The sequence below is a fragment of the Lissotriton helveticus genome, chromosome 2_1 (genome assembly GCF_964261635.1).
Source record: "Lissotriton helveticus chromosome 2_1, aLisHel1.1, whole genome shotgun sequence".
Taxonomy (NCBI): Eukaryota; Metazoa; Chordata; class Amphibia; order Caudata; family Salamandridae; genus Lissotriton; species Lissotriton helveticus.
The window spans coordinates 1,626,657,832-1,626,679,551 of record NC_136059.1 but is presented as its reverse complement, the minus strand read 5'-3'; the positions used below and the strand labels follow the sequence as shown (position 1 = coordinate 1,626,679,551).

Genomic DNA, 21,720 nt, shown 5'->3' with positions numbered 1-21,720 from the left:
TTTAATGGAGAGGTAACCTTGTCAGAGTAAAAAACCCATGGGTTAAGGGTTACCAACAAAAGCGTAATGTGCCCAGGTAACTATAAGGTTGACATGTTTCACGCCTCTTTGGTCAGAAAGATCCCTGGTGTTTCATCAGGACCAGAAAGAGCTGTGAAAGCGATGTTGTGCACAAAAGTGAAAAAGTAGAGGGGTAACATTAGCCCTCAAAACGATCAGTGGGGGCCATTCCCTTAAGTACTATAGGTAACGGCTGAGGCTAAATAGTCGGATATGCCGTCTTGATCGTGACCCAAAGTGGTGCTAGAAGTGCTCCATAGGCTACAGGCGTAGGGTGCCTGCACCTTACTGGTGTCTATGCTTGGGTGTCGGCTCCACTAAACCTGCCCTGTTCTGACGCCTGCCTGTAGGATGCAATTGTAGACAGCCCATACATTCCTCTCATTCCCTGGACCCCCTTCTAATTAGGGGTCCAGCAGTTATAAATGTTGAAAAAGATGTGAAGGAAAATTTAGATATCATATCTTGTGGCTCTGAAGTTCCATGTTTCTATACTGCCCATACATTCTCCATCAAAATAAATACATTTAACTGATTAAATAAAAGAGTAACTGTTCATACTCACCCTCCTCTTGGGCCTTTCCTAGTTTACACCAAGGAAACAGGTAAACAAACTCAATATTGACTTTATCAAACATTTTCCATAATATGGGTATGTTCTCATCCCAGCCTTCCATATCCGGCAGCGCCAAGTGAAGTCTTTTACGGTGTTCAAAACTGTCTGGTGGTGTGAAAAAAATAAGACTGCATCAAGTCATATGTCCTAAATAATACAATGTGCAACATAATTTAACTGAACGAATCACATTATGGCAAAAACAAAAATTAATAATCAAAATGTAAGGTCCTACACTATGAGAAACAAGAGTTGTGGACCGATAAGATGTTGCATAGGCAACCATATGAGTACCTGATTGTGTGAACATGGAAGGACATTGGTCAATATTGAAGACTTTCAACTAAAGTGAGTGTTAGCATGCACTGCATTGACTACAATGCATTTGGTCGACTTGTGTGCTGGTACACCACGCTGTGTGCTCCCTCGCCCCTTCTGGAGGAACTTTTTTTGGAGGACATGATAGAGGGTTGAACTTCCCAGTCAGTGCACAATAATAAACCCCTTTGTTTCTTGAATGCAATCTAGTGGAGTACTACATATCTACTTGTATTTCTGCAATGGCCATTGCTAAACATTGAGATCAAGATTCTGGTAAAGATATATGATAATCGTCTAAATAGAGTTTGGTGATCTGGTTTTGTTAATTGAAGACGTTCATGACAAGGAGTTAATTAATACTGTACGTTTGAGGAACTGTTATCAGTGATACCTCTTTATTCAGTGAATGCATCGGATAGAGCAGAGGTTTTCCTCTTACTGCTTTACAATTTACAAAGAAAATGATTTGTGACTTTACTTTACATGGTAATGGCAAAACATTTGTTAAACTCCATATTTCAAGAAATGACAAACTTTAGTTCTGATGTAGATACTACATCAGAGAAGCATACAGAATGTTAGAATGAATGTATGATTACAATTATATTTAATAAATATATGTGAGGTTTAAAACTTTAACGATGTGATATTGCGAATAGGTAACGTGATAAAAATGTTAACTAAGAATTTCATATGTGAGAACTGAACGTTTCATGTATTAGAGATAAATAGTGCTTTCAGATTGTGTAACATCTGCACTGAAAATGACAAAAGAAAAGCAGGTGTCTCGTGGGTTTAGCTCAACATGTATGTTTTTTTTTTTTTTTGTTTTGTTTTTTTAAACCTTTATTTGGACAGAAAGGATATACAAATCTGGGCCTACAACCAGTCAGGCCGGCTACGACACGATAGAGTAGTCAAGAGATCCAGAAGGAAAGTTTATAGAATCAATCACAATGGAGCGCAATCAATACAGCCTAAAAAAGGGGGGGGGGGAGGATCTGGACGGCCAGCAAACAGGCACAAAGAAGGTTAATTTTTATAATATTACAATAAGGGGTATAACAGGTTCGGTTACAACATAGATGAATCCGGGTTCCCAAAGCAAACCATCGGCAACAAGAACACTAAAGGGCAGCAATGCGTAGGAGTGTCACTACATTGTACATCAGTATGAAAACAAAAGCAGTTAACACAAATCAATATTCAATTAGACTCATCTGATGCACACCCACCACCCAGTAGTACATTGGAAACAGAACAAAGGAACCGGAATATCGACATCACTAAAACTAACCCGTCATACTAACCTCGGGAGAGAAAAAAAAAAGGAGGAGGGGAGGGGAAGGAAGATGGGAAAAGAAAAATAAAGACTGAAAGAGAAGAATGCCGCGCCAAGACAAGCACCCCGTAGCAAGGAACATGTAAAAAAAGCAGGAATATTAGCAACGAGGAGGGCATGGAAGTTGCAATCGAAATGCAGCATAGCCACAAGAAGGAGAACAGCGGTGATACAGACCCCACCCCAATCATACCATGGGAGTCAAGGACAGACGCGGCGCTCCTATAAAGAGACACAAAAGGGCCATAGAACTAAGGAAAAGAAAACAGCAAAAAAGACCCAACCCACACATCCCACCCAGCACCCCTGCAGAAGGCTACGGCCTACCCCCCCAGCAGCGTGCCTGTCGCCCTAAATCAGAACCCGAAATGTAGTAGAGACAAGAGAGAGAAGAGGAATAAAGAGACAAAAAGAAGGACATGAAGACAGAAAGAAGTAGGAGGGAGGAGTAAAGGAGCAGAGACAAAACGGTCGGCCTCAGCCCTCCGCCCAACCATACAATCGTAATACTGTTAAGCGAAAACGACACAGTCTCGAGCGTCATAAAACTCACAAGGGGGCCACCCACAGCACTATGAGTACGGGCAACTTCGCCACGAATCCGTACACCAGCAATCCACCGGGAGCAATGTATCTCACCCCAGGCCTTTCTTAGCCACAATTACCACCCACCACATGACAGCGGGAAGTGAGCAACTCGGTGCGGGGCAATCACACGAATGAAAAAAATTCCGACAAAAACGTAGACCAGGGAGGTCAATCAATAGGCAAGAGAACAAAAGTCCGGGTATGCAGTTCAAGTGTCCCAACAATGTTAACAAGGGCAGCAAAAGACAGGAGTGCAGTCTCGCCGTTCGGGAAAGCGGGGGTTTTCCTGCAGCGCAGAAACACGACCTCACCAAGGCAAAGATAGGCAGCAGTCCACCATGCTTCTCGGGCACTCGTGTAGGATCGGGCCTCAGCACGGTATCCAAGTTCCCAAACTCCAAACATTGAAGCGCAAGAGGTTCCAAAGCCACTTGCTTGCAGACCTGTCGACGGACAGCGGAAGTAACCCCCGTCGCAACCGAGGGGGGCGAGGCAGTGGCATCACTGAGACGAGAGGAGACCATGAAGAACCGTCCATCCAAGATGGCGGCGGACCGCACAGATTCCCCAGGGGCACCGGGGGCCAAGGCCGCATGCAAGGATCGCAAGGCGTCAAGAACGTCACCAATTGTAGGCTCACGCACACATGTCCAGGCCCCCATGCAGTCCAGCAACCCAGGTCCGCCGTCTTGAGGATATCCACGGCCTAGTTCGTCGGCCGCCATTTTGTAAATTCAGCCTCGTCACCACCCTCCGCGACTCTCGGAGCGGTCCCACAGACGCGGACCCCCTCAAGTACAAAGGGGGCCCCACTAATGGCAGCCTTGGTGCAGAAAGGAGAGCCGCCAAAGTCGGGGGTCCGCCTGTGCTATCGCTGGCGTGTCTTACGAACAGAGCCCGGGCGCGAGGCTCCAGAGTGGATGGACGGAGCAGCGGCGGGAGAACCCCTTCACACGATCAGTCCACGGAGCACCGCGCCCCGCACCAGCCTCACGGCCGCCAAGGCAAGCCCGGATCAGGTCCACCGGGATGCTTGCACAACGACCTCTCGCTAGTGGCTCACTCTCTCGGCCGGGGCCGACGTTTACATCAACGCCAGGCTGGGTCCAATAGGCGAGGCCCCGGTCTCAACACCGCGGAGGCCCCGGTTCCTCCGGGGGCACAACTTCGGAACCGCAGCACGCAGGAGCCTCCAGGTCAGACGGTGAGTAAGAGCAATATGTTACGTTTCTGTTTCTTCTCGAGTGTGTCGTCTCGGGGCAGGATATGCAGCAGGATATGCGAGTCAGGCCGGAAGGCTGACTGAGCCGAGCTACAAAGCGGCCATTACGATCGCGAGCTTGGCTCCTCCCCCAACATGTATGTTTTAATAACGTATGATGTGCAAAAGGCACTTACAAAAATATATGTGAACTACAGTGGCATTTTCAAAATGTTATGAGTACCCTATACTTGCATGAATTAATTGTGATATTATTGAAGTGATAGTAACACATTTAATTAAAAGGTTAACACATCATGCTATGCAATGCGAGATTCATATATTAGCACAATTTAATCTTGTATGAGCTGTAATTCATAAAGGCCTCAACTTTGCTTCTTTTTCAAATATGAATTTATGAGCTGAGTAGTCTGAAGCCTATGACAGCTTTTCGTAAAGTTTCCACTTGTGTTCTATCTTTCAATTGCTTCCTTTGACACTTGTAGCACAGTCTAATTAGACTCGCAACAAAAAGTGTTACATGCTAGTACAGACAGACAAGGGATGAACAGACAGACAAGGGATGAGAGCATACATTTGTCTATTTTCTGATTGCCACATTGTTCATATGACTGAATTTACAATGATTCTAAGAAAAATGACTAGTTATGGATTACTTAATTCTTACGGATGTGTATACTTTTTACCTACTATACCATCTCATCCTATCGAAGTAGCCAATGGGACCGAGTGCCCTGACACATTTTATGATGTCATGGGGTGTAAACCCAGAACTGGTGAAGTATAATTGCTGATTTTGGAACGGAGGGGGGAGAGACTTGTTTGCCCCTCTTGCAACACAGAGACTGACAATTTGAACCTTTAGGAACAACGTGAACTGTGACGTGATACTGTAATTTGCTGTCAGCTGGTAGGCTAGCATAGTGGAACCTTTTCATCTGAAAGGGTTTGCGTCATACAGCTGTGGTATTAATGCTGCGGTATTGGACAAAGAAAGAGAGTCTGTCTTAAATTAACTGGAACTGGTCATTTGGAACTCGCTGAACTCTCCTAAGGGTTTGTATGAGGCACAATTGATTTATCCTGTTGACCAAATTTTGCTTGGATAACTGACCTGCCTCGGATGAGGAAGATCACTCTCTATATACTTGGATCTTGCAGAGTTTGCAAATGCTTTATTAAAACTTTATTAAATTTGAATTTAGGATTGTATGTCATTTCATTAAAACTCTTCGGCAATACTAAAATTTGAGATTTAAACTATTTCCACTGATTCTGACTCATTATTTACTTGGGGGTAAATTAATTTTGACTAGTGTTTCTATCAGGATTAAATATGATGGTCCAACTACAAAGGTGTCAAGTTTGCATGGTGGGTCACGGCAGCCCATCTTGTCTCAAAGAAGCCACCTAGGTTGCATCCTATCATAAAAAGCCTCACCATACTGGGTATTAGAGGGAGCCGGTGAAGCCTAATCAGGATGTAAGTAATGTAATCACAATTTGATTATCAGTTGGGCATCAGAGAGTAGGGGAGATTTAACAGACTTCAGTTCTAATACTTCCTTATGGAATGACATGCTCCACTTTTTAAAGAATGTGGAGGGATAATCTCAAGAACGTGCGATAATCATCGCTAAAATCGGTTATCACAATCTTTCATATCGCCTTCAATCGCAGTAAAATAACTCTATCAACGTCGTAATCTCAATACTGCGGTAACATGCGATAGTTTCCCGACAGCGCGTCAAATGTCAACAATAAAAGTAGGGGTGAGTGGAATTTGCGAAATATCGCAAAGCGGCAAAAAAATCTCTGCGAATACGCTGAATTTCCCGTGCTCGCGGAGATTTCGGGGGCGGGGCTTCTTTGCGAGTTCACATGCCTCTCTTCTGTTTATAAAAGGTCAGAAACTGATCATAGCAGCAGATGAGGAGAAAGATTGCGCTGGTGAAAGTCAAGGATGCAAAGGCCTCCATCAAGCGTCACAGGACAATGTGTGTGTAACTTTGCCATCGCGCCGAAGGGCGCCAGGCTCCCTTGAGTGAGCTGTTCATCATAGTGGGTAACGGGCGGGAAGACAGTGGACACCGCTAGTTTGTGTGGCGGGGCCAAACGAGCGGGGCTGCCTTCTATGCAAGTTCACATGCCTCTTGTGTTTATAAAAGGTCAGAGACCAATCAGAGCAGCAGATGAGGAGAAAGAAGCTCCTCGTCGCAGGAACTGCATGAGTATTGCGCTTGTGAAAGTCAATGATGCAAATGCCTCCATCAAGCATCACAGCTAATTTTCGAGGGTAGATATGGGGAGAAAGCACACCTGTCCAGCCTCGACAAAGCTCACGATTTTTTTGGGCTGATTAATAATGATTTACTGAATTTGAGCTTTATCTCGGGCACCTGCTTTATTTATATCTGTAAGTGCTTCCTGTTCAGGTTTAATTATTGTGACAGGAGCACCGTGCCAGAATGAATCCTGCCCTGCATTTATCCAAGAAGACGCCACCGTTTTGTGCGATACCTCTTCTCAACTGGAGTACTTTCTACTGGCTAATCAGTAAGTGCTACCTCGTTGGGTAAATGTATAATGCTTTTCCTACACTACAGCTGCGTAAAGGGCCAAAGAATTGTCTCCAGTGACAATGTGTGTGTAACTTTGCCATCGCATCGATGGGCGCCAGGGTCCCTTGAGTGAGCTGTCGAACATAGTGGGTAAAGGGCGGGAAGACGGTGCACACCGCTAGTGTGTGTGGCGGGGCCAAATGGGCGGGGCTGCCTTCTATGCAAGTTCACATGCCTCTTGTGTTTATGAAAGGTCAGAGACCGATCAGAGCAGCAGATGAGGAGGAAGAAGCTCCTGGTCAGAGGAACTGCACGGGGATTGCGCTTGTGAAAGTCAATGCCTCCATCAAGGATCACAGCTAATTTTCGAGGGTAGATATGGGGAGAAAGCACACCTGCCCAGCCTCGACGAAGCTCACGATTTTTTTGGGTTTATTAATCAGTTACTGAATTTGAGCTTGAACTTGGGCACCTGCTTAATTTATATCTGTAAGTGCTTCCTGTTCAGGTTTAATTTTTGTGACAGGAGCATCGTGCCAGAATGAATTCTGCCCTGCATTTTTCCAAGAAGACGCCACCGTTTTGTGCGATACCTCTACTCAACTGGAGTACTTTCTACTGGCTAATCAGTAAGTGCTACCTCGTTGGGTAAATGTATAGTGCTTTTCCTACACTACAGCTGCGTAAAGGGCCAAAGAGTTGTCTCCAGTGACAATGTGTGTGTAACTTTACCATCACGCCAAAGGGCGCCAGGGTCCCTTGAGTGAGCTGTGGGTAAAGGGCGCGAAGACGGAGCACACCGCTAGTGTGTGTGGCGGGGCCAAACGGGCGTGGCTACCTTCTATGCGAGTTCACATGCCTCTTGTGTTTATAAAAGGTCAGAGACCGATCAGAGCAGCAGATGAGGAAAAAGAAGCTCCGTCTCTCAGGAACTGCACGGGCATTGCGCTTATGAAAGTCAATGATGCAAATGCCTCCATCAAGCATTACAGCTAGAGGGTAGATATGCTCAAGATTTTTTTGGGCTGATTAATGAGTTACTGAATTTGAGCTTAAACTCGGGCACCTGCTTTATTTATATCTGTAAGTGCTTCCTGTTGAGCTTTAATTTGTGTGACAGGAGCTTTGTGCCAGAAAGAATCCTGCCCTGCCAATTATGTACGAAGATACTTCCGTTCCGCCGCAGATCGCGGAAGTTTTGACATTTTCCCGTTCCGCGCGGAACGCAAAAATGTCAAAATTTCGCACGTTCCACGAGCAATACAGAATTTGCCGCCCACCCCAGATAAAAGTTCCTGGATGGCGATAAAAATCTAAACCCCAATGTGAAAAAACTTGCGATGGGCACAACTGCAATAAAAAAATCCAGTGAGAAGCAGCGCCAGCCTGCAAGTCCCACAAGTCAGGCAGCTAAATTCACTATAAAAATGGCAACCAAAAACACAAACAAGACCCAAACATCTGTGATGGAGGTAGCCAGAGAAAGTACAGAGGACAACCAATACCCCGCAAGCCCCACGTAGGTCCAGCCTGGGACCATCATTGGGCAGACAGTGGCAGGAGTTCTTGGCCGGACAATGCACAACATGACCTGAGCCAACAGCAATAGGGTGAGTAACGACCAGGGACTGGGGGGACAGGTGGAGATGGGCACAATGGCACACATGCACAAGTTAGTATAGCACATCTGCAGACAAACCATACCCAAGATTCACAACTCCGACCAAGAGCCCAATTTACGCAAGTCTGCAACCTCTGAGCACTGTATAAGCATAGAAGTGAAAGGCACACCGCCTGAAAGGGAGAAGGGCCAGCCAAATCGGAGCCAAAGGAGCAGCTCATCCACAATGCAGCACACACACATAAGATGCTGAGCACCCCAACATTGAAAACAATATGGAACAAACTGCAACACTTTCACAACAGAACAGAGGACACAACTGCTGCTGCTTGTGTGTAGAAAATGGCCATTCGCATTTGGCACAGCAGGAAACTGTGAGATGACAATGTACAAGTACATCCTCACATCCCTGATGGTGTAGAAATGCAAAGTGTACCGCTTCAAATAGGTGTCTCCTCATAAACAATCACAATGTACATTGCCATGCAGTCTGACAGTAAACTTGTACAATGCGTGAACATACATGTGAACACAATGTCAATCTGCAGTTTACCTTCATATTGCAGAGGGAGAATAAACACCTCCTGCAGAGCAGACCCAACAACTTAGCACTGATGATGAAGAGGACCCCCCCAACATCCACACACCGATGCACCCCAACAGCTCTAGGACAGCTCCGGCACCCCACCTCCAGGAGCAGGGCAGCCCAGCTGCATCCATGAGACCCCACCCCCTGCACTGACCACACAGCAGGAAGCACCCACCACCACGGCTGTCTCCCAGGACCCCCACGACCAGCACATTGTCTTCCAACGCAATGTGTTAGGGTGCCAGGAGGAGATGTCTGACCGGCTGTGGGTGGGGTTCAACCTCGTGGCAGCCAAACTAGATGCCATACGTGGGTGTCTAAGTCCCATCAGGGACCACTCACAGTCCCTAATGGACACCCACTGTCCGCTCCTTGCTCTACAACAAGCCATAGCTGACATCGCTGGAGTCATGACTCTGAGCCAAGAACAACTGACTAGTCAGAGTGGCCCCATTGATGTCATCCGTGGGTTGGGACACATAAGGAATATGATGGAGAGCTTGATGCGGATGTAGGTGGAAAGAATGTTTGCCACTTCTGCACACCAGCGAGATGTAGCTGTGATCCTCCATGCCACCACAAGGTCTGGCGCAGATGGATGCTGGTGCTACTACTACATCCACATCTCCTCCCCCTGAAGTGTCAGAGTCACACAGTGCGGCAGATTTTCCACCTCCATCCCCTGATGTGTCACTGCCACACAGTGATGCAGACAAAACACCACCGTCTGCGCCCGTCATCACCAGGACATCGCCTCTCGCCTGTACCCCTGGTCGAGGTCTGCGGGAAGTCTGTCACTATGATAAAGAGGTATTACTTACACTGAACCCAGGTCAGAAATGTGGTGAGCTGTCGGGTCATCTAGGGCAAACATGCTTACAATGTACATCTTGTGAATTCACTGTACCTAGACCCTGTTTGGTTGGACAGAGATCGGGGTCCTCCAAACAAGTTCAGCTCACTGTCCTTCAATTGAATGTTAGATCACTCGCTAAGCATTATGTAGAGATACGGACACTCATTCTAGAGGAATCCCCATATATTTTCTTCTTGTGTGAAACGTGGCTGCGCGATGACATGATTAGATTACTCAATCTTACGCTTCCTGAAGGCTATCTGATTAAGTTTGTTAACAGGGATGCAAGGGGCGGCGGGATTACAGTCATTTATAAAGAACAATACGCCTGCTCCTTCATCAAGGAAGATATTTGTGGTTGTGAAGGCGCTCGCTTTATGATTGTCATTAGCCCGCATTTCTCACTGTCAGGACTATATATTTATCGACCGACAGGACCTGCTTCTAAGTTTATTGAATCTCTACTTGAGGTGGCCAGCTCCTTGGTGTTGGGATCGGCTAATTTCACGATTTTAGGAGATCTAAATCTCCATTTTGACCAGGTTCACGACCCAACCATCAAGAATCTCCTGACGGACTTGCGGCCTTACAATTAGATTCCTTAATTCAGGTCGCTACGCACTCGGCAGGGCACATACTGGATCCACTGTTTTCCAACATCCTGGAGGTTAGCGCGGATGTGCCTAAACCTATGGGATGGACGGATCATTACCTGGTTAAAGCCACCGTGGAGGTCATGGAGCCATTCCAAAGAGATGGGCTGAATCGGGTCTTTAAGAGGCCATGGTATAAACTCAAATTAAAGGACCTCCACACCTCCTTAGAGATGTTTCCCTGTGGAGACATTGCGGACCCCAATACAGCATATACCACATTCCATGACTGGATCGTGAAGGGACTTGATGCCTTCATCCCGGCTAAATGGACTAAGGGGCGTAGATCCCCCTCTAACCCCTGGTATAATGACGCCCTGAGATCCATGAGGAAAGACTGTAAGAAGGCAGAGCGAACATGGAGAAGGGACTATGAAGATGGGGATAAAAAGATGTACCTAGCTAAATTAAAACTCTATCATAAAGCAATTTGCTCCACGCGCGCGACTTTCCATGCGGAAGAAATTAATGCTAGTCCTAACCCCACTAAATGTATTTTCAAACTGGTGCAGGAACTTCAGAGTAATAGAACCCCTGCCTCCAGCATTACCTCCGCACAGCAGTTGCCATTTTCTTTGTAGAAAAGGTGCAAAAAATATATAGGTAATTCCCGCAGCACTCTTTGGACCTACACGTCTCCACTAATACTAAAGCTGGCGGTGCTGCCCTGACTCTCATACCAGAAATCACGAATGATGAGCTGGCCGTACTCTGTAGGAAAGTTAAATCTGGTTCTCCGGCAGATCCTATGAGGCCGACACAATTCATTGAGTCTCTGATGCTTTTCCAGCAGCCTTCGAGTTTTATACTTAATCTGTCCTTTTCTATGGCCAGTGTTCCTACTGCCTGGAAACAGGCATTGGTCTCCCCTATCATTAAGAAGCCCACCCTGGATCCTTCTAAACCAGAAAATTCTAGACCGATTTCCCTTCTCCCATGGGTGGCTAAACTCACTGAGGCCCGCGTTAATAATGTGCTGTCTCAATTTATGCATGATAACGGAACCCTGGACCCATCACAAAATGGGTTCAGGCCGGGCCATAGTACCGAGTCTGCCCTACTGGCCACGACCGAACATCTCCGGACGATGTTTGACGCCAGTCAGAGTGCAGCGCTGATTTTGTTAGATCTCAGCGCGGCCTTTGACACGGTATCGCATGACATTCTGTTATATCGTCTGGAGATAGCTGGGATTACTGGTCTCGCCCTGGAATTGTTTCGTTCATTTTTAAAGGACTGATCCTTCCGGGTGTCGGCACCCCCGTGTCTTTCTCAGTCCCACCATATCGGTCAGGGAGTTCCTCAGGGCTCTGCACTCAGCCCGTCCCTTTTTAATCTCTATGTGCAGCGTGGGACCTTAGGCTGGTATCATATGCAGATGATATTCAGCTGGTCATCACTCTTACTGAAGGGCCATCTACATAGGCCACGAGATTTAGGGACGGGATGGCTGCAGTAGCCCATTGGATGACTGACAATTGCCTGCAGCTTAATGCAGGCAAAACGGAGGTGCTGCTTGTAGGGAAGAACACCACCCACTGGAATGAGCATTGGTGGCCATCTTCTTTGGGCACCATGCCAGAATCCAAGTCATTAGTCAAAAACTTGGGAGTCTGGATGGACTCCTCGCTCAGCTTCCAGACCCACACCAAGAGAGTGGCAGTCACCTGTGTGGGTCTGTTGAGGGGCCTTAATCTGATACTGAACTTCTTTGATTCTAAAGTACGGCAGCTTATTCTCCAAGCTACCATCCTCTCACGCCTGGACTAAGCAAGTGTGCTGTTCTTGGGCGCAAATAAAGCAGAGATAGCACGTCTGCAGAGAGTTCAGAACTCTGCAGCAAGGACCTTGGTAGGCCTTCCTCGTCGATGCTCTGTCAGAGCTACGATCAGAAAGCTGCACTGGCTTCCAGTTGATTCTCGAGTCCAGTTCAAAGCCCTCTGTCTGGCGTTTAGGATTCTTAAATCCAGGTGCCCAGATCTCCTGTGTCCGCTTTTTACTCCTTATGTGCCCCAGCGTAGTTTGCGCTCACTGGGACAACATCAAGTGATTGTACCTCGTACCAAGCTATGCCGCATTGGTGGTCGCTCCTTCCGGGTGCTGGGAGCCAAGCTTTGGAACTCCTTGCCGGTGGGCATCCGTGGTATGGAGAACCTATCTGCCTTTCGGAAAGCCGTCAATACCTTTCTGTTTCCTCCTCCTTAGGGCTGTCTGTCCGAGCTTGGCCTGCTTCTATCGCCACTGCATTCATTGATCTACCAGCGCCGGGACGCCTCTTCGCTGGGGCAGCTGTCGTGCTTACACAAACTGATAAAATAACTGATAAAATAACATAACATAACATCGCATGTGAGGCACCTTACACATCAGAGGACAAAGATGATGATGAATCTGGCTTTGTGGCTAGAATGAAGTGATAGCATTCATCTCAGCCATATGGCTGGGTTCAGCTTGTTTCTGCCCTCTGCATCTTGCCCTGGAATAACACCTCCCACTGTCTCCCTAAATACTGAGCGACACTCACCTTGTACCTCGACATGGACTGCCATATTTGGTTTGGTTACCAATGATACAGCAATCACACTGCGGACTGTAGTCTTCCACTCCTTAAGAACTTGTCAATCCCGAAAAGTCTCTGGCTGGCCCTCCACGGGCCAACAATGTAAAGTGAGGTTTGCATGGCCCTGTACTGATCCAGCTTCAACACTCCACTGAATGTGAATACAACATTCTAATTCACACAGATGTGTCATGGCCATGGTCAATCAAGAATGGAAGTATGGATGAATGTAGGGACAAAAATGTACTCCCTGGGTAATGCTATCAATGCGCATGTATGGCCGTGACCCAGATGGGCATTGAGACACACAATGTCATTCAAATCAACACTCATCACAGTTGAACACAAGTGAAGGTGCGTAGACTTTATTAGTATATGTGTGTCAGTTCAGGCAAGATAAGTGCCACACTATGCAGACCAATACAGCAATATGTCTGAATGAGCAACTTTGCCAAGCACCGCTGTCCACTCCGGGGGGAGTGCCTCTCCTTGCACAGGTGTGTGTTAATCCACGTTGTTGTCCGCTCATGTATTCAGAGTTCAGGCGAATGCAGCCATGTCCACTGTTATCGTGGGATATGTGACCAGATCCCCACAATGCAACAAGGTGTCGGGACATGTGCAATGTGTTCCAATCTGTTGTGGCTGCAAGTACGTAGTTACTCGTCCAAGAAAGCGATTGCAGCTTCGTAGGCTAACATTTCCAACATGAGGTCGTTGTCAACTTCACCAAACATGACGGCGAGGTGATCCATTAGCAGGTCTGGACAGATGTGCTGCGTCCACCCCCTCACACCAATTTGCACTACACCCCAATAGGGGAGCGGTTCAATGTGGTCACTGCACAAAAGGATTTGTGCAATCTCTCAGGTCCAGCTGCCAGCAAGTATCAAGGTATCCCATAAACGGGTATCATGTTGACCCTCTGGGCATGTGCCAACAGGTGGCGCACACACATTTCAAAATCCAGTTCAGGTACTGTCCTGTTGGATAAACAGACATCCATGGACCACTCGAATATGCACAATCGACAATGCAACAAAGGCTGAACACAGGTGACGTTGGCAAGGTGAAGTTTGGCTGGTAACTGATCCGCAGCACTGCCAACGGCAGTGCCCCCAGTAAATGCAGCATTCGTGCATGTGTCCGGGATATTCGCCCATTGCGTTAGTGGCTCTTGTTGAAGCGGCACTATTCTGACCTGCACCAGTTCTGTGGATGAAATGCCACATCTCGGATCAATGAGTTGTTTTAGTGTGCACCGGTTGTACACCTGGGATGTTGAGGGAGTAAGTGTGAAGGCCATTCCATGCAAGATAACTTCGAGCAAGGACTCCTGTGTGTGGGGTGTGTATGCGTTAGTCTCTCATCGGGCTGTGCGTTGTGTGGGATTCGGCATCAGCTGCAATAGTATCTGTAAGGGGTTGCTGGGCACATGCAATTCCGAGGTCGGAGTTGCAGATGTGCTTCCACCTGATAGTTCAGACAAAGTAGCTTTCATCCCTAGTGTAAGTTTGTACTCTGCTTGCATTCATGAAATGTGAATTGGCTTGTTGGGGGTGGGGTGGGATGAGTGCGACTTTGGGATTCATTTTTAACATGTCTTGCAAGTGGCATATGAGCGGCATCACTGTGTGTTACGTTGCCTCACAGCTGCTCCTCCCTCCCCCGAACCCATTTACTTATATGTGCTGCGCGATTGCATCACTTGCACTCCTTCGGCACAGTATTGTCATGCCTGTCTGTGCATGTTCACAAGCCTGACAACGACACTGTGATATTGGCCGTTGACGTTGGTGGGCCACGTGAGTGTAGGCCTAGGGTAAGGATAGGGCAGACACAGATGTAGAGTACATGCCTGGCTGAACTGGCGCTGCTAATGTGGCTAGGTATTTGGCTCATGCTGGGGCAATACAGATACACACAACATTTGGCACGAACGATCCGGGACCCCGAGCGGTCTTACGCTCCTTCATTACTCTGTTCATGCGAGCCCACCCTCAGGGTGCATGCTACATTGCAACATTGTGTCTTACAGGGGGGTTCTTGACTTAGCTACATGTCCAAGCTCTTACCCACTGCCTGAGGTGACAGATTGCGTCCACTGTCCACAACACTACAAACACCAGCAGTATATGTCCACATGGACAGGTCTGTGCTCTGCATACTGAGGTCTGTTCAGCACATCACCGCCACACTTGGCATTGTGTACATTCTTATTCATGGGTGACTTCCCTCCTTCACACATACTTGGTTCCTACCTCTCCCCACATTCTGCTAATGTGTGGCTGAGGGGCCATGCCGTTTTCGGAACGTCAACTGTCCTATTATGCACTGCCTCAGTGGTAGTCCGGGTGGGATCCGGGGGGGGACATGGGGGTGGTGGCGGTGGGTGTTGTGGACCTCTTGGGTCTCCGAGCTGCATGATCAGTAGCTCCATGACATGTGTTGGTCCTCAGATGTGGCTCTGTGTTGGGCTCCATTTTATACTGCAGGTAGTCGTCCTCCTTTACACCAGTAAAAGGCAGGGTTGAATCCCTGCATGTTTTTGGATTGCATCGCAGATCTAGCTGGTCTTTGGGAATATCGCAAAGTGGTGTTTTCGTGTTTTTTTTTGCACGGGAACGCCTACTCTGCATATCATTAGCGTTAGTTGTCGCACTTATCCGTGACGATGTTTTTTGCGGAAGCTGTTGCTGGAAAACTGGCGATATAGGCAGTTTGCCCCATCTTGAGAGTGGGGCAAAAATTATTTCGCTACTTTTGCTGCACTAAAGTGCCGATAACTCGGTGATAAGTCCTTGAGAATATGCCCTGTGGTGATTCTGGTGGACCTGTTCAGTGATTTTGTCCACATGGCCCTCTAAAGTGAAGTGTAGGGATTTTACCTGGGCAACTCTAGTAAGCATTATTCCTGTTTGCTACTGTTTGGTGAGAAGGCTCTGTATGTGTGCTGCACTGTCATCTGCTGAAAGGCGCTAAAATTTGGATTTGAAAGAGTTGGTATCTAAAGAGAACAAGGCTATCTAGAGTTTATCATGTTTCAAATATGATAGCAGAGAGGTAATATTATCAGAGGGTGCAACCTTTGAGTAAAGGTGTGTATTTTGTGCAGAGTGATAAAAATAAATATAGTTACTGGGGTAGTGTGGCCTAGAAGCCAGCATTGCAGATGCAACATCTGAGAGCTACAGCTGCCATAATAAAAATTTGATGACAGAGGCATGTGGGAAATACCATCTATTCTTGCAAAAGGCCCAGTAGTGGTATCCTGTATGCATGAAGACTATTTTCTCCTCGTGGAGTGCATTGTTGTGGAATGTGTCATGTTTGAATCTGGTCATTCATGCAAGTGTGCGCGATTGGTGCGTGGAATAAATGAGTATTGAGGCAGCAGGAGGAATTTGGCTTGGAAAAACAGTTGAACTGTTGTGGTCACTTTGGAACTAGAGGTGTTCATTTGTTCATCTGATACAACTGTGATCTATTAATTACCAATGAATTCACGGCACTTTAAGACGTGTCTTAGTGTAATTACAACACAGAAAACAAATGGGAGAATCAGGTGTGGTTGAGGTGGACTTTACAATGTCTGCTTCAAGTTGCAGCTTGGCATGGCTGACCCATAAATGCGAAGCGGTCTCAACTTCATCCAGGACCAAGCCTTAGAAGAGGAGGAAGATGTGGGTGAACTGTGGGAGAGAGTCCACTATAGCGGAAGCTGCAGTGGCTCAAGATGAGTTGTGCTTGGCTGTTGTGGTGGCCTTCATCACTGGAGCGCTACTGTCTGGAACGCAGGTTGCTTGATACATTATATGCATCTGAGAGGGCATATTGGAGACTAAATTATGCCTTTATTTTAGTCACTGTCAGATTTGTTGTGTTCAGTACAATGTAGTGGCTCCAAAGAGTTAGCAATAATAATTGGAAAGATTGTCAATTTAAGGTCAGGGTGCCTCCACGCCCTTTATTGCACAACAATAATACGTTTCTTGACTTCCATGAAGCAAGGTGAGGAAACAGTGACTTGCAACGTCAATAGTCTATACTAGTTTCAAGCACTGTTTTTTATAGGAGAGATATCAATACTTAGCGCTGGATATTATTTATATTGGGAGTATGTTCTCTGAAAACTAGTATTTGTCTATGACAGAGGTGTCTACTTTCATCACTTTAGTCATTTATTTTCCATCCTCTGATAGCAATAACCACTTTGTGTTAATGTATTAATTTTATAAGGTTTGCCTCTTTCTACAACCATGTCCAGTACTCTGCCAGCTCCACCATTTCTACCTGTGGCGGGTGAATCAGCCATGAACTAGGCATCATGTTAACCTGTCCATGCTTATGGTAAAGTTTTAGATGGAAACTACTGTTGTGCAGAAAGGTACTGTTGAGAAGGAAGCGGTCTGATAGAATTTGAGCTTTAACCACCATTACGACCTCGTAGGGCGCATGATCTTTTCGAGTATGGATGCATGCACATGGACACATCTTATGGGAAAAGGTGAAAGCAGAAATGGAAAAGAATCCATTTTATTCTGGGATGCAAGTGAAGTGGAAACAATTGAAGAATAGGTAGCTGTTTGGGGTCACTTGCACCAACATGAGATTTTGAATAAAAAATTTAAGAATAACAATGCAAAGAAACACAGTTTTTTGGAGAAAGTGGAGAAAAAATATAAAAGCCAGTGTCATAGATGTAGTAGACTGAACGATGTGGGGAATTCTAAGGTGTGCCTCCCTTACAATAAAGTTTGCAACAGGTGCATGAGAAAAAGTCATGACAGTAAGGTTTGAAGAGGTTTTAACGTGGGTAAAGTAAACTTAGTTGTTGATGCTCCCAGTGATAATGCTTCATGGTTTAACCCCAATGTAAAGTTCAAGGGTCTCCCAGGATGCACCACTGTGATCGGTAGAATAAATGGAAGGTAGTGGTGATTTACGAACCATGACTAAGCCTTCTAGACAAGCTATAGAACAATAGAAGCTAATTCCCAAAGACACACACCAAGAAGGTCACACAGCATGCAAGATAGATTTGACTTGTTGTTTCTGGAATTGGCAGGGTTGAACAACAAGGTGGGGGACCCCACTTGGGGCTCCTTCACCAACCAATTTGATATCTGCATGTTTCAAGAAACCTGGGCTAGAGGGGTGATTTCTAGGTTGGGCTTTGCCACCTTTAGTATCCCTGCAACCTTTAAAGGTAGAGGGAGACCATCTGGTGGCCTCACTACGTGGGTGGGTGTTCATTTAGGATGTCGAGCTGAGAAGATAGATACAGGGTCAAAAGACATTCTATGTGTTTTATTATATTTCCCACTAAAAATGCCTGTAGCCCTCATTAATGTATACTACAGTTTTAGCCAAAGATTCACAAACGCTGGATGAATTATCTAACTTTCTAGACACTATTGCGGATAAACATATGGTGATCTTGGGTGGGGATTTTAATTGTCAACTCGAGCCACTTGAGAGTTTACTCAAGGAGGGATTATCTGAGGAGGACAATTTCTGGATTATTCCAGAGACTAGCTGCCCACCAGTTAAAAAATGGTCTCCTTTGGTGATGCAACTGAACTGCCTTACATTTAAACATTCCGTTAGAGCTTGTAATGGCAGAACCCACTCTAAAACCTCCAATTGTCATACTTTTTATCGAAACAAACGGGGATCCTTACTAGATTATATTTTAATTGATTCTAAATCCTGGGGAAGGGTTTTAGGCTTATCCAAAGACATGATAGTGACCATCATGCACTGGAGTTGGAATTAAAAGGCTTTAAACAAGGGAACGCCACTGTCAAGGAAAACCCCATAGATCACAGGTTGATAATCTCTAACTGTAGGAGGCGAGTAAGATGGTCAGATCTTAGACAATCCCAAGCCAAAATGAGCTCTCTTTATGAAGTTCTGGTTCCAGTGCTCCAAAGAGCTTCCCTCTCACTAAACCAAAAGGGGGGTGGCATAGATCTGGAGATGGTGAAGAAGAACCATGCCAAATTAGACGAGGTCACATTAGATTTCTTCTATCCAAAAAAAACAAACAGAATAAGAAAAAAGCCCCCTCATCTGTGGTATAATGATTACTGCCGCAAAATGAAAAGAGCTCTGGTAGATTTCATCAAGGCCAATGATCGTCCGTTAATTAAACTAGCCAGGACGACATATAAAAAGGCAACTATAGAAGCAAAGAAAAGATGGAAAACTGATAGGTGGGAAGACCTGAAATGTGCTTTGGGAGCAAGGGACATGAGATCATTCTGGAGAGTAGTCAATGTGGATAGCTCTGGTCCTAGATCTCCGGCAGACCCTAATCTGGGTGAGGAAGTATGGGGGGAACACTTCCAATCTCTCTACTCTAAAGAAGGAGTAGTGGTTGATGCCTCAGGCGATAGCAGCCCAATGGGGGTTGATCTCCCCTCTGACAAAAGAGACCACAAAGAAGCTACTGAGGCCCCATGTAATGTAATCATAAGTTTAAATGAAATTAAGGGAGCTCTAGCAAAAATAGCTCCTGGGAAAGCCCCGGTGTTGGATAAAATTCCAGGGGACCTTTTTCGTAACAAACCCTCTGTATGGGCGCCATACTTCTGGGTCCTTTTTAATGCGATATTACAGGGTATGAAGATCCCCCGGAGTTGGGCAGGACCCGAAATAATTCCGATTTATAAAAAGGGCTCCCCACTTCTGCCAAATAACTACAGGCCAATTAGCTTGATTGACATCTCACAAAAGGTTTTTGCACGCGTGGTGCTCCTTAGACTGCAATCCTGGATGGAGGAACATAACATACTAACCCCCCTCCAGGCTGGGTTCAGGGAAAAAATGTCCACTATTGACAAAATCCTCAGGCTCCAGATCCTACACTGGAAGACCGTGTCACTGGAGGGTGGCAGCCTCTATTTAATATTCGTTGACCTCCGGTCAGCCTTCGATTTGGTCCCTAGGGATAAACTCTGGACAGTCCTCCACGATATGGGGGCCCCTACATATATAATTCACCTCATTAAGCTCCTACATGCGGAAAACTTTGCGCCAATTAGGTACGGTAAGGATAGGAATCTTACGGCACCTATTCCAATCAAGCGCGGAGTACGCCAAGGCTGTGTGCTAGCCCCCACCTTGTTTAGCCTTTTTATCAATTGTTTAATAGACTATTTAGCAACAGTAAAAGATCGTGATGTCCGAAATTAGTCTCCCGCCCGATATCCGCAATGATGTTTGCGGACGACACCTTGCTGGTGTCAAAATCCCCTATGGGGATCCAGAGGGTTCTTGATAAATTTGCATATTTCTGTAGTCAAAGGGGTTTGGAAATCAACCTGCAGAAAACCAAATTTATGGCGTTTAACTGCCCTAAAAGTACAAGATCCAACCATATATTATCTGGTAAACCCCTAGAAAGAGTTATCTCACTCGATTATTTAGGGATAACAATATCGGAAGCAATGGAGTGGGGGGCTCAAGTTAAAAAATCAACTCTTAAACTAACGCAATCCTCAGGAGGAATCATGAAGGTCTTTTGAAAATCTAGCCAGAAATTATTGTCCGGCTATTGAAATTTATAAAGTACAAGCAAGGGGCTGGGCACTATATCGTGCAGAACTTTGGGGGTATGTAAGTCAAGAGAAACTCACCCAGGTAGCGAATAGATTCCTTAGACAGTTAGCAAATCTCCCTCGGAGTACCCCGCTTATTCCTTTACGTCTAGATCTGGGCCTTTTGGCAATTGCTGATATAATAATTCTGAAACCCTTACTCTATTGGCGACGCCTTTGGGTTACCCCCAAACTTATATCATATAGAGAGGAAATAATGGGAATATTGAACCTGCACGGGGCTTTCAGACTCCCTTGGTTTGACATATTAAGCAGTGGCTGGGTCGTTTAGGACTGGATGAGCTGTGGGATCATCCAGCTACTGCCTGTGCCAGTTTCCCTAGGAAACTTTTAAAGGCAAACTACGAGGAATACACACTATCTCAACTCCACAGCTCCCCCCGAACTGGAAGATTAAGTACAGCTTTTCTAGAAATTAAAGATAGGCTTAGCTTTGAACCGATTCCAGATGAAAGTAAACCGGCAGCGGCCAAAAAGCTATACCTCCAGTTCAGATACGGGACTCTTCCTCCTTCGATGTTTTACTTATAAATGGGGGATGTGCAAAGTGCAAACTGCCCCGTGTGTGACTCTACCAAAGAGACTATTCCGCATGTTTTATTTATTTTTTCCCGCCTATCAGAAGGCAAGGAAACGATGGTTGGTCCAGATTTGTAGGAATCTAGGTACTGGATGTTGTTCCGAGGCTCTCAGGATACTGAAGTACAACACTAGTATCCCGATAGTGTACTCAGTTGCTAGGTTCCTATTTTCTATGTGGCGCATGCGCCGGACTTACCTGAAAGCGTGAGTGTGGAGTCGTTAGGCCTCCTTTTATGCCGGATGTGAATTGTTTCATTGTATTAATTAATCAGTAGATGAACAATAAATATAATTCCCTAGTTTGCTAGTTTTAAATAGGCCACGTTTCACATTAGATCAATCCAAAATTGTTGTTGTCTATAGATCCTAGTATTGAGAACTTTGTTTCCCAGGTATAATATTTAAAGACTGACAGAGTACAGGTCGTCCTTTTTAGTATATTTTTATGGTAAATGATTTTAGGTAATTTATTTATTTATTAAGCACTTTTGCACTTCCCGACTATGGAGCATTATAGTCTGCCA

The 21,720-nt window shown here is 45.9% G+C and overlaps 1 protein-coding gene across 2 annotated transcripts in view; it reads right to left on the bottom strand.

Moving 5' to 3' along the window:
• LOC144818811 (protein NipSnap homolog 3A-like) overlaps positions 1-21,720 on the bottom strand; it is a 350,954-nt gene that overhangs the window by 160,366 nt on the left and 168,868 nt on the right. For both annotated transcript variants that reach the window (XM_078676581.1, XM_078676582.1), the window contains exon 3: positions 626-781. In XM_078676581.1, the coding sequence (XP_078532707.1) occupies positions 626-781 (156 nt within the window). The remainder of the gene's footprint in view (positions 1-625; positions 782-21,720) is intronic.